Raw genomic sequence first — 13583 nt, forward strand, 5'->3', positions numbered from 1 at the left:
ACTGTGTGATTTCAAAATAGGTGTAATTAGTGGTAATTGAACTTGTACAAAAATTGTACAACGTGTTGTACAATTTTGGTCTGAAATTATACTTGTGATTTCAGACCAAATTGCACTCCACTCAGTTCAATTACCATTACAAATTATCAGTCCTGGTATGTTAAATCTAGACCTGTCAACAGAATTTTAAACCAACATAGTTAAAATCTGTACCTTGATTATAAATAAAATAACCAAGCATACCCTTTTGAGCAGCATGCAACTTAATAGCAAAGGAATACCAGATTTTTTACTCAGAGCCACACAGGGTTACCTTGAGCTTTTGTGTTGTATAGCATTCACTTACTAGAATTGGCACTGACATTTCTGTTGCTTCCCACCCTCTCACAGCTCTTGTTTTATTCTGGTTCCTACTCCTAGGACTTCTGGGTTAATTAACTCTCCACTGTCATTCACTATGACCTCCACAACAATGTACAATGTTATTTGTGGCAAAGGCAAATGAAGCAGTGTGTAACATTTAGTTGTAGCCACGTAGTTTCCACACAACCACTTATGTCCAGAAATGCACCTAACCTTCATATCAAACAGGCCTTTTTGTCGTTTTCATATGACTTCATGTTTGACAGAATTATGTGTGTTTTAGTGAGAATTAAGGTTAGGGGACACCTTGTGATGAATGAATCTCATTAGCGTGCATTTCTGGACAGTTGCTTGGAGGAGAGTCATATGTTCAAAGGAGGAAGCATGAGAACTTAGTTCAGTTTATGACTAGCTGTTGTTGTTGTTTGTAAATTCATCATAGAGTGGTTTTCAATTAAGTGTCGTATTGCCAAGTAATTTCACATTTGCCTTGGTTTTGCATTATTACCCTCTGTGATTGGTTAACAAAACTCGTGCCCCTTTCTCAACCAATGGGAATCCAAACCAAAACCAAAACCAATCGTGTTTCGGCTGCGCATGTTTTCCCGCGCTTGGTGCCAGATACATGTATTTGCATGCTTTGAATTCTGATTGGTTTGTTGTGTTGTTCGATTGGCCAGAGTGATTACTTTGGTTTTGGTTTTATGACACTCAATTGGAAACTGCTCTAATTTCTGGTTGTTTTCCTTTGATTCTCAGAATGTAAAACACCTCTTGGTGTTGAATGGAGCAACCACCATCCAGATGGCGCAGTGAAAGATGAACAGATGACGTCGTCGTCAGCACATGCAGATCACCCTGCCCGTTTTGGTCGTCTGCAACAGACATCTGCATGGTGTGCCAACCCAGCTATGTTGGAAGACCCTGTTGTTGCAAAATCACAGTATCTTCAAATAGACTTTTTAAACCTTAAACGTATTGCAGCTGTCAGAACCCAAGGTCTTGGTTTTAGCAGTGTCGTTACAAAGTACTACCTTTACTATGCAACTGATGCAGATGCCTTTCACAGCTATCGCCAGGGGGAAAAGAACGAAATAGTCGTTAGTACATTTTATGTGTTATGGATTGACTGACGCATCCTTATTTTATTGTAGAGCTGCAATGAATGACGAAATTGTTTTAAAAATTAAAATAACTATTGCTTCCAAGGATATGTTTGGTGACCAGTCAAATTGTGTTCATGTTATTGGTTCCTTTCCGCTTGATAAACAGATTACTGCCATAGGTGTACTGATCACGCCAATCACTGCTCCTCCATCTTATGGGCCTTGTTTAGAAGCTGAGTTAACCCTGTCCCGCCTTTATGGTATCTGTGATTTACAGAAATTAAAGTTTATTGTACAGCAAGAAATGCAAAAATATGAATGAATTTCGTAATTTACAAACTCTCTTTATGTTCTAAATTAATATTATTCAATCAGAATTAGAGGATAGGTTTCAACACTTGTCAGGCGTGTTAATCACTTACTAGTCACTTGCTTAGTTTTGTCAGCTCTTTCACTGACCCACTTTTGTTTGATATAAACTAAACTACACACAAAAAAAATTGGTTCCCAGTAATGAGAAATAGACAGAGGAAAACTTAATTGGCTGAATAAATAACATGGTGAAACTGTGTAATGAATCAAATCATTTCTTATTACAGAAGCCACAAAGTCGATCAAACCCCAATTGTCAAAGCATACAACACATGGCTTTTTGAGCACTCACTTATCCAAATTACCGCTGCTTTGTAAGCGTTACATGCTAGCTCAAACAAATAACAATTGAATAATTTTCATTTATTTACCTAAGTTAAATGTATTTTTACATATTAGGGAAACATCACACATGCATTGTCTGTGAGACTTCTGTTACCAATTTACTTTTACATTTTGCCAGTTGTTTGCGGGCAACACTGGATTATACAAAGAAACTCACTCTAACTGGCTAACGGCCGAGCAACAGTTCATTGCTCGTTATGTTCGTATAAATCCTCAGACCTGGATTCAGAGCCCATGTTTAAGGGTGGAATTTCTTGGATGTGATGCAGGTAAATGTGCATTTATTGAGTATGCAGGAAGGCCAATTAAATTAAAAATTATTTTAAAAAAATTTAAAATTAAATCACCAGTAACAATTTGAGTCAAGGTCGTGAGATACAAACTGAGTAAAAGCGATAAGCAAGAAGCCAATATTTTCGTACCCATGCCATGCGTACACAGAATGCTTCTTTTAAAGACGGTGCCTATTACTCAAGAAGTATTTTGGTGTGGGTTTATGACTATGCTGGGAAAGCAGATCTTAGCAAGGGCTGTTGAAATCCAAAAGGGAAATAGGGCGTAACCACGCATTTTTTAGAGATAATTAAGCATCAATTATTCTTTAAAAAAAAAAGTAAAATACAAAGCAATGTATTGTTTTTTTTCCAAATTGAAGCTGAAAAATGCAAGGTAACCCCCCAATTTTCTTTTTGGATACCAAGAGCACTTGCTAAGTTCTGCATCCTCCGCATAGTTTTAGACCGCGCAAAAATATCCCTGTATTAGATGGCACCACCCATAGGAAACCCGAGTATCTTGAGATGCACAGAAGGTATGCGTAGTAACAAAAGTAGGCACCGTCCTGAAGACAAGCTCCGCTATTGTAAGTTCCACTTGAAGTTTTTCCATAATTTTATTATCATTGTGTAAATTTGCAATTAATATCGAACATAGTAGTTTACTTCAGGTTTTTTTTGCATGACAAGAAAAATTATTCATGTACCTCCAATTCGATGAAGCCATTTTACTGTTGAAAATGCAAAAACTATGAAGGTCCTGGGTACTTGTTTGAGGAAATGCTGTGCTGGACGAATTTACTTTGTACCCTTGTGGAACCTTTCTAATTATTTGGTTTGCATTAAGTGGTTGTTACACAGGGCACAGAGAAGTCAAATTTGATGTAAATTCCAGCTAAATTCCCCAGAAAATTGCGGCGCAAAAGGATTTTGTTGATTAAAATACAAGAGTGTGATCAAACAAAGTGTCATGGGATCCTATTACCCGTCTGTTGAAAGATAATCCCCAAGACACAAGCCGTTTACATCAAGACTGTGGGCACATCATCGCAGCTTGTGGTAGGCTTACAGCACTTGGTGCCTCTTACGAAAGCAACAGAAAACTGGACTGTTTGATTTATGAAATGTTGTTCATAAGGAAGAAGAAACCTAACCTGAACACGCAATCGGATTTCATCCGCGCAAAACTATTTGTTTAGACATATGTAAATGCTTTTTCACCTCACACCTCTCACCGCATACATTAGAATGTTTGAATTTTATTGTTGTCACTTGAAAATGATGTCATGGCGACATCCAAACGTTGTGCAAAACTCTTATCGCTAATTTTTATTCTTAAATATTATAGTCCAGGTGAAAGGTAATTTAGTTGACTGTTTCTGTTGTGTTGTAGAATGTTCCTCCCCTCTTGGAATGGAGTATGGAATGATATGGAACTACCAGATAACGGCATCAAGTGAAACAAGAACCAACAAAAAAGACTGGGGAAGGTTAAACAGTGTAGGGTGGTGTGTATCACAAGATGTTCTGTCATCAGTTCCTTCAGGAAAGGTACAATACCATTACTTGCAGATCGACTTGTTAGAACAACATTTGGTTCGTGGTGTGGCTACCCAAGGAAAGCAAACAGACAACCCAGAGGAGCGTCCTGAAGCTGTCACCTCGTTTTATTTGAAGTACAGTTTTAAAGGCGATGAGTGGTTTCGCTATCACAAGGTACTACCCATGTAAAGTTAAGTTACATGTAAACCATTTCAGTGGCAAACCACTGGTGAAACTTGTAACAAAATATACAGGTAAAATTAATTGCAAGAACTGTTGTTGACATTTTAGATTAATATATAAAAAATTTAAATGAGCTGACTGCAGAGTTCAAAATGGAGATACGTCCATAAATGCATGCCAATGAGATGCATATAACAATATATATAATTATACTCAGCACTGCTTACAGTACTTATAAAGTTACAATACTTACTATTCTAACTATATACATACTTAAAATAATAAAACTACAATGCTCACAATACTTACAATTCTTAGCTAGACTACTTACAATTTGTCACTTTACTAATAATGTTTACAGTGCTGACAATATTACACATGCATTTAGATTAGTAGAGGAAAAGAAGCCAAAAGATAGACAATTATATAAGTAATTAAATAAATTATAGCTAAATATACTAAATAAAAAAAAATACATAGAGGGAAGTTAAACAGTTAAAGAGGAGGTTTGTGTAGCATGTATTTATATAGGCAAAAGCTATTAACATTAAATTCTCACTTTTCCATTGCAATTTTGTATAATTATGTAATCCCATGAGGCCGAGAAGAATTAAGGATTAATTTTCACACGTATTTTCAAATTTTTCCCAAATGTGCAACTCATGCAATTTGGGAAAACTTTAAAGATACAAGTGAAAATTAATCCTTAATTCTACAAGAACTCATTGCGATTACTTCTTTATAACATAGAGGGCAACATTTTCTTTAACCCTTTCCCGTCCGAGGGAAATGGCCAATTTTTCTAAATCGCTAACTATGAACTGGTAGACTACATGTGATATACCATTTAAAAGGTATTTTCTGGAGTGTGCTATAAATCACACCAACAGAGATGGAGGAGGTCACATATTAGAGTGAGAAATGTCCAAAACGAAAGAAGAAAAACATTGAACATTTTCTTATTCGTTGTACATACTGGGTATCCCCCTAAACTATAGCTTAATGTACAGCTCTCAGTGCATTGCTTGTTGTAAGATATCAACTGGACCCTTAGCATACAAAGGAAAAAAAATCCAAAAGTTTGAGGGGTGGTAAATCAAGTCTCATATAGGAGGGGAGCATGATTTTATGCCTTCAATTTATAGATCTTTCAAAGATCTTTTGGTTGTGCAAATTTCACACAAATTGACCAAATACTGAGCTCATAATTGCATCTTGTGCCATATGGCACTCTTGGTCGGGAAAGGGTTAAACTAGCGAGACACTTTGTAAAACACTCAGCCCTGGCCTGGTGTGAAAACACTCACCTGTAACCAAAACAAACAAACAATTCAACTGTTTCTTTGCGTACAAAACAGAAAAAACAAGAAAGTTGATTGTTATATATATGTGTAATTGAGACGAAATACAAGTTTAATTCATGAGCAAACTAATGACAATTAAACAAAACGCTGGGCATCAACTGAATAATATTTATTCACCTGCACTGCGGAACTTTCTAACACCTGAAAATAACATGAACACAGATCGATAAAAATAGCTTACCATGGGTCCAAAGAAGGAACTTACACAGTAATTTCTTCCTCTGAATTTGACCTGCTCCCTCTTCCCATCAAAAGGGCACTGTTGTTATCGTTCAATTATCGTTTGTTGGAAGAAGCCGTAGCGAGGTGAAAGCACTTGGTAGCGGACATGAATGTATTCAGTTTTTCAACCAAACAAATCCGATCAAGTTTTTAGCTTTTGACACAAATAATCTCTTGCTGTTTACTTTTGGCAATTCCCTTTATGGCTGTAGCACTTGATTTCCATTTTTTTTTTTTTTTTGGCACAGACAATTTGGCTTAAAAAAACAAACTCGAAAGAACCTGAAAGAAGTTGTTCTTGTTGCCACACAAAGTGGAGAAACCAACAAAATGTGGAAATGGCGTGCTCAGCCAATCAGGAGCAAAATTATCCCTGTATTAGTAGGCACCACCCATAGGAAACCCGAGTATCTCGAGATGCGCAGAACATACGCGCAGTAACAATAGTAGGCACCGTCCTTAAGCTGAATGTTGTTCCTTTGCATTGAAAGGGTTTCAAAACCACACTCCTTTACAGTTAATTTATCCCAAGGGAGGTTAAAGTGGCGAGCTTGATTACAAACGGGGCAGTAAAACAACCTTGTGTGATCTAAGCTGTGGCTGCTGATTACTTATGCACTTAAGCAGCACCTCTGTATGTTTATTTTCGCGATGAAATATTGATTATTTTTGTCACAAGTAACTTACACTCTTTGTTTTGGTATAAGAACCTTTTTTATAAGAATGCTGAGACTGAGTTAACTAAAATTTAAAAACACCTTAAGTAGGAACATTACCCAGGCTGAGAGTCAGTTAAGAACATTTTTATTTTGACCTATTGTTTTTAAAATCAACAGTACAAATATGCCCGCATAGATTTATTGAAATAGTATAATAACAGATCGTTCAGCCTCATCCCCAAAATGATGTTGTTATATATAAGAAAGAGTGTAATCAATTTGAGACAATAGCTCTAACAGTGTAAGTGGCAATAACAATAGCTCTGTTTTTCCATACAGCTGTTGGTGGGTGAATACCGTGGTAATTCAGTGATGCGATACTGGTTGGAGCCTCCTATAATGGCTAGGTTTATTAGGTTTAATCCACAATCTTCCTGGTCTCCAATGCACATCTGCATGAGAGTGGAGATTTACGGTTGCATTAACAAAAGTAAGAAATTATTTGTGATGTATTTGATGGGTTTTCTGCGAAAGGGGCATAAATTGCTTTTTTGTTGAAAAGTCAGAAAACACTCCACACTTTCCCAGTTTGAACATGCACTGTGGATTTTGCTTTCTGCGTTCCGCCTCAAGACCGGATTTTGAAGGATATGATAACACAAAACTGCCATTACGTTAAAAACTCTTAGTCAACTTTACTCTGAATTTTTGCTGGCTGATTGCTGGCATAATTTAAACTTTATCGTTAATAATTTTTTAATATGTCAAACTTTTCTCAGCAAATTTTCTGTGAGTTGGATATTTTAAAATTAGAACTTTTAACTTATATTGAAAAGCTTGGAATTTGTTTATTATTATTATTATTATTATTATTATTATTATTATTATTATTATTATTATTATTATTATTATTATTACTTAGATGTTAAGGACACGGATCTAGAAATAAAGAAGGGCCAAGCAGGACTTCCCTAGACTGCTATAGATACTTTATTATGCGTTGATTCAAAGGGGTTCCTGAATTTTTCCCATTTTAGTGTATGATTAGTCACATGAATGACTTTTATTCTCTTTTTTTAATTTATTATTATTTTTTAAAAATATTGTGCTTGAAAATAGCTTTGTTTTGCTTCGAGATACTCTTTTTTTAATTACAATTGCATTGTAATTAGGTTTTTTACTATTCTTTTTTTCTACTTTTAACTTGTAAATATCAATTTTCCTTGGAATATTTTAATGAAGAGATCTGTTAATTTTTTTAAAAAATTATTATTATCATTATTATTGTTGTTATTATTATTATTATTATTATTATTATTATTATTATTATTATTATTATTATTATTATTATTATTATTAGATAGATACAAGTAAATCTCTTGTTAGTTCACTTCAGTTACTTTCAGTGTTTTTTTTAATCAGATATAACACTTTATCATGCTCTTGGTATGGAGAGTTTTAGAATCAGTGATTTACAACTGTCAGCATCCTCAGAAGCTGATGCTTTGCACTCTGCTTTATATTCGCGTCTGAATCACAATATTGGGGGTGGAGCTTGGATGCCAGCAAAATTAGATCGTTCAGAATACCTTCACATTGACTTGGGCTGGATTATGATTCTGACTGGAATAGCAACTCAGGGACATCCAGTGCACAAGGCCTATCACACCAAAGCATTCAAAATTAAACATGGAATTAGTTTGAATGAAGCTTTTACAGACTATCCCAAGGTATACTTGAAACGTATAACATAGAGGATATTACACGGCAGCGTGAAGATATGAATTTTATTTCCCAGTGATAGAGTCAATATTTTACTAACTGGTGCAGGGAGTAAGTAAAGTTTTTCACACGGCAAAATAAAATTCAAATCATCAAGCCACCGTGTAATTTTATTTTATTATATTCTTCTTCGAACTTCAGTGTAATCTCTGTTGTTTTATTCTTGTAAGCGTCGTAGTTAAGAAAAAAAAAGTTTTTTAATATATCTAGATTGGTCTATTTGCCAATATTCTACAATCAAACCTGTCACCATGGGCTGTTCAGACAGACGAAACATGTTTTACACAGGAATGTTATATGATTGATGTTTTGTCATAGCTTACATATCTGACCAGTGTTTAACATTCCAAGAAGAAAGACAAAAAAAACCCGTTAGGTTTGTATCAATGTTAAACTTGTAAATAATTTAGTACGAATATTGTAGTAGAAGGAAGATTGTATATCATCTTCAATGTATTTATGTTGTATAATTTTCTGGTTAATGGCAAAATGAAGGAAGGAAGGAAGGAAGGAAGAAAGAAATGAATGAATGAATGAATGAATGAATGAATGAATGAATGAATGAATGAATGAATGAATGAAGTAAATATTGGACGAAAAACACCCACAGCAATACATTTAGTCACATACATACACATTTTGCTGTACATCAGGATGTTTAGTAATTATTGTGTCAGTACTAGAACATCATTGAAATAATATTAGTGACAGCTGAGGTGTTTTCAAATTCAGGAATTTGATGGAAATGTTCAGGAAGGATCAACAGTATACGAGTCTATTAAAGGAACCCGATGTCGTTTTGTAGAAATATACCCTCTAAGTTGGTCAGAAAAAATTGCAATGAGAGTAGAACTATATGGACACGATACAGGTAAATAGACAGCGTAGAAAGGCTTGGTTTAGTGCTGTTTCAGTAGTCGAGTAGATCATAAAGCTCGGAGGCAAATTGCACTTGCAATGTAGAAACACAATTATAGATTAGAAAAGCTTGTAGTTAGTTTATTGTAAAGTATACCCAGGAATTCAAAAAATTAGACATGAGTACTACCACTTAGTGCGACAAAGGTATGTTCTAATGGTAATTAATTTAATTCACTTGAGTGCAGAGCCTTCATGGGAACTAAAAATAAAATTTGCAGAGCATAGTTCACTTGGTATCTGTAATAAATATGAGAAGATCAATTAAGGACGGTGCCTACTAATACCGAAGTATTTTTGTGCGGCTTATGACCATGCGGCAAAAACAGATCTTAGCAAGGCCTGTTGGAATCCAAAAAGAAAATTGGGGGTAACCATGCATTTTCCAGAGATAATTAAGCAATAATATCTCTAAAAAGCGCCAAAATATAAAGCAATGCATGGGATTTTTTTCCTAAATTGAAGTCTAATTATCTCTGAAAAATGCATGGTTACCCCTAATTTTCCTTTGAGATATCAAAAGCACTAAGTTCTGCTTTCTCCGTATAGTTTTAAACCGTGCAAAATTATCCCTGTATTAGTAGGCACCACCCATAGGAAACCCAAGTATCTCAAGATGCGCAGAACTTATGCGCAATAACAATAGTGGGCACCGTCCTTAACTATATAATCATATATAATGTAGACCAGCCTAGGGACGCCTCTACCGTATAAGTAAATCTTACTGTTTGAGTACAATAATCAACTATCGTACTATGCGTTTTATAAGGCCAGATTTATTTTTGTCAAATTGTTAATGTACTATCAAAATTGACATTAAAAACCAATCCATATAATTGAATGTATCATCATTGGTGAGTTGTAAGATAAAATTTGAATTTGAATACTACAGATACCCAAAAGTGAAAAGGGTTTTGGTAGGCTTGAATGTGGAGGGTAAAAGAGTAAATAGAGGACACAGTATTGTTATATTTCTTTGCTTCCCCAACTTTTGACGGTTATCTGGTGATTCAAGAGTCTTGGTGGTATGAGTAATTTTAAAATCAAACTTTTATGTAGCACAAGTATCCTTTCACAGCATCCTTTTTGGTGCATTGTTTCCATTTTGTTAACTGGTTACTATTTGTTTTAGACTGCTGCTTGTGGTATGGAATATATGTACAGGGACACTTTACTTCGGTCAGTGCTTCTTCATTTGCAAATCTTAGTTTGCCGCAGTACGGTCACCTTCATTCAGGGCTTGGTACTGGAGCATGGTGTGCTGAGACACAGGACATGAACCAGTATCTCCAGGTTTGTAACGTTTGATATATATTTCTTATCTAGGCAGAGATTAATACAAGGATTCACCCAACAGTCCCTATAATAGCTCAAAGCACCAGGGGTGACACATCGCATCACATGTGAAATGACAGATTAACTTCAAGCCAAAAATGTATGGATAGGAAATCCTAAGCAGTCTGAAGGGTTCACATTACTGGCCTTTCTCTTTATGGTATTTAAACTCAGCGTCTAAAATCAACTATTACCACTACATGTTACATGTGAACAAACCTAGTAAATGACCCAGCTCACCGGAGTCTTCTTGTAGCTCAGTCAATGTTCAAAGTATCCAACTCCCTTTGGTGACTTGTCTCTTTCTCCCCCGTTATTGGCATATTGGCATGCTTAACACTATGTACAGCCTTCTTGTTTATGCTATTAGTATAGCTGTAAAACTACTAGAGGGTGAGGAGTGAAACGTATCAAGGTGAACAACTACTAGCAGATTTCTGTGTCTGAAGCGTATGTCATTGGAATTCTGTTTTGGTCACTTTACTTATCCAATATGGCTGTCACTCAAAAAAAAAAATCTTGAAAGTCCTTTCAAAGAACAAACGTGGCCAACTAGCTTAGCTGTAAAAGGTCTTCAAGATGTCATGATAGTCCCTTAAGGTTACCCGGTACCTTCAGAAGTGTCTACAGAGGTGTCTCGCGTCCAAGCGATGTAGCGCATCCGGTTTAAACTGTAGATACCTGAACCCCTATATCAAATTAAAGCTTATAGAGCTGGCTATCCAACTAAACCAAGAATTTTGAAATAAAATGAATTGCCGAATTTTTAGCGCTGTTTTCTCGAATCAATTTTTGTCACTTGGAGGAGCCACTTCAAAGAGCTAAAACTCAAAAGGAATTTGTTCGTTTGCCTTCAAATTTGGACAGTAGCTAGTTTAACATATAAAAAACAAAAACGTGTCTGCGAATTTTTTCTCCGAGAGCGATTTTTGTACGATTACTCCACATTTTTTTCATCCTATTTCGAAAATGCTCTATAACTTTTAACTGCGATTGAATATGGCAAAATGCAGACACGTTTTTTAGCGCTTTGGGTCCGGAAACTGAAGAGCAAATTAAATTTGCAAAAAACAAAATTAACTTTGACTTGTAGCTTTAAAAAGGTGATTCGGACGGGCGGTGAAAAATTCGACAATTTATTTTATTTCAAAATTCTTGGTATGGTTTGATAGTCAGCTCTATAAGCTTTAATTTGATATAGGGGTTTAGGTATCTACAGTTTAAACTTGAGGTGCTACATCGCTTAAATGAGAGACACCTCTGAAGGTCCCGGGTAACCTTAACTATAAACCACTCAAATCACGGTAGTAAGACCAGACACGGCTAGTATAATTAGTATAATTTGGTTTGTCCAAAGTTGATTCATATTTGTGGAGGCTGGAAGGTTTTTTAGAGTCAGGAAGGTGCCAAATGGACTAAGTGGCAGATTGAAGTCCAATATTACGCCAACTATTTTTTTAGTCAATCCTTTCTTCCCAAATAATAGGAAAGCATATCTTTGTTCATTGTCAGGTTGATCTTGTGAATGAAGCTATTGTAGCCGGTGTATCAACTCAGGGACAGAAGTATTATGACAACTGGGTTTTGTACTTCACTCTGGCTTCCAGTTATGATGGGCGTTCATGGGCTGACTACACTGGAATACATGCTTCCAAACAGGTTGATCAAATCATAGTTAATTGAGGGACTGGTTAGAAAACCTTGCCGTGAAAACAATAGTGCTGCAATTTATGTTGGAACGGCCGTCACCCTGCAGAATCCTTTGTTTTAACGTTCACACCACAGTTTTTAAAATATCTTAACAAAAACGTTTCGATTGGTCAGTTGCAAGAAGGCAAACAAAAATATATAACATAGATGGTTGTCAGGTTTCATAACCATTGCCTTTAATTAACTATGATCAAATATAACGTTCAAACAAAATGATTATTAATAAAAGAGACTAAGTTGGTCTTTGTGTTGCCATGTTGTTGAAAATATTTGCAACGCTAAACTATACTCTTCGTTTATTACCAAGGGTTACAGTTACACACAAAAAGAATACAACAGCATAAGCTATTTAAACTTAAATTCAAACGAAAATACAATAGTTTCAATAACAAAAGAAAATTCACTATCACCAATGGGAAGCTTAATTAAATATTCCTGTGAAGTAATGTCAGTGTGCATACATTAAAGTTCGAATTAGCAACCGTCAAATCACGTTCTTTTTCACAATAACAACACTCCCACTTTTGACGTTGCTTATTTGACAGTTTTCATTCCAAGTCCGATAACAAGCTTCTCGAAGGGATGCTTAGGTAACGGCTTCGTCAGAATGTCCGCAATCATCTCATCAGTGGCCACATGATCAAAAAGATCGCTCCGTTTTGCACTCCTTCGTGAACAAAATGATAGCGTATATCAATGTGCTTGGTCCTAGCATGACCCACAGGATTCTTTGCCATTGCAATAGCTCCTTGGTTGTCTTCATTAATTACGATGGGTTCCTCCAGAGGTCCTCCTACATCTGTGAGCAACCTTCGAAGCCAAATTGCTTCCTGGGTGGCCGTACTCAGCGCCACATACTCGGCTTCTGTTGTCGACAGCGCAACGGTAGCCTGTTTCTTGCTCAGCCAGCTCACTGTGCCCTTAGCAAATAAAAACACGTTTCCTGTAGTGGAGTGGCGGTCATCCACATCACCCGCCCAATCAGCATCTGAGTAACCAATCAGGTTTCCATCAGCACACTTCTTGTAACTCAGGCCAAGATATCCAGTTCCTTTCAGATATCTAAGAATCCGTTTTGCAGCAGTTAAGTGACTTTGTGTAGGATTTGCACAGAACTTCGTCACAACTCCCACTGCTTGGGCGATGTCTGGACGAGTTGTGATTGCAGCATAAAGTAGGCTCCCAACAATGGACTGGTACGAGATCGTATCGACTGGTCTGCTAACACCATCTTCCTTTTGCAGCTTGACGTTCAAATCAGCAGGTGTGGACACCGATTTCGCTTCTGTTTGCCCAAACTTCTTGAGCATCTTTTCGATGTACTGCCCTTGATGAATGTAGACTTGCTTCCCTTCCTTGTCTTGAACGATGCAAACTCCCAAATAGTAATGCAGCTCCCCCATATCC

General features: G+C 36.2%; 1 protein-coding gene across 1 annotated transcript in view; it reads left to right on the forward strand.

Moving 5' to 3' along the window:
- The window catches only part of LOC146454560 (uncharacterized), a 69879-nt gene that overhangs the window by 27774 nt on the left and 28522 nt on the right, over window positions 1-13583 (forward strand). The window contains exons 7-14 of the mRNA XM_085095290.1: window positions 1123-1463; window positions 2305-2455; window positions 3855-4177; window positions 6771-6921; window positions 7854-8161; window positions 8946-9084; window positions 10264-10424; window positions 11979-12125. Coding sequence (XP_084951416.1) covers window positions 1123-1463; window positions 2305-2455; window positions 3855-4177; window positions 6771-6921; window positions 7854-8161; window positions 8946-9084; window positions 10264-10424; window positions 11979-12125 — 1721 coding nt within the window. The remainder of the gene's footprint in view (window positions 1-1122; window positions 1464-2304; window positions 2456-3854; window positions 4178-6770; window positions 6922-7853; window positions 8162-8945; window positions 9085-10263; window positions 10425-11978; window positions 12126-13583) is intronic.

This window comes from Pavona decussata, unplaced genomic scaffold (assembly GCF_977016875.1).
Source record: "Pavona decussata unplaced genomic scaffold, jaPavDecu1.1 SCAFFOLD_300, whole genome shotgun sequence".
Taxonomy (NCBI): domain Eukaryota; kingdom Metazoa; phylum Cnidaria; class Anthozoa; order Scleractinia; family Agariciidae; genus Pavona; species Pavona decussata.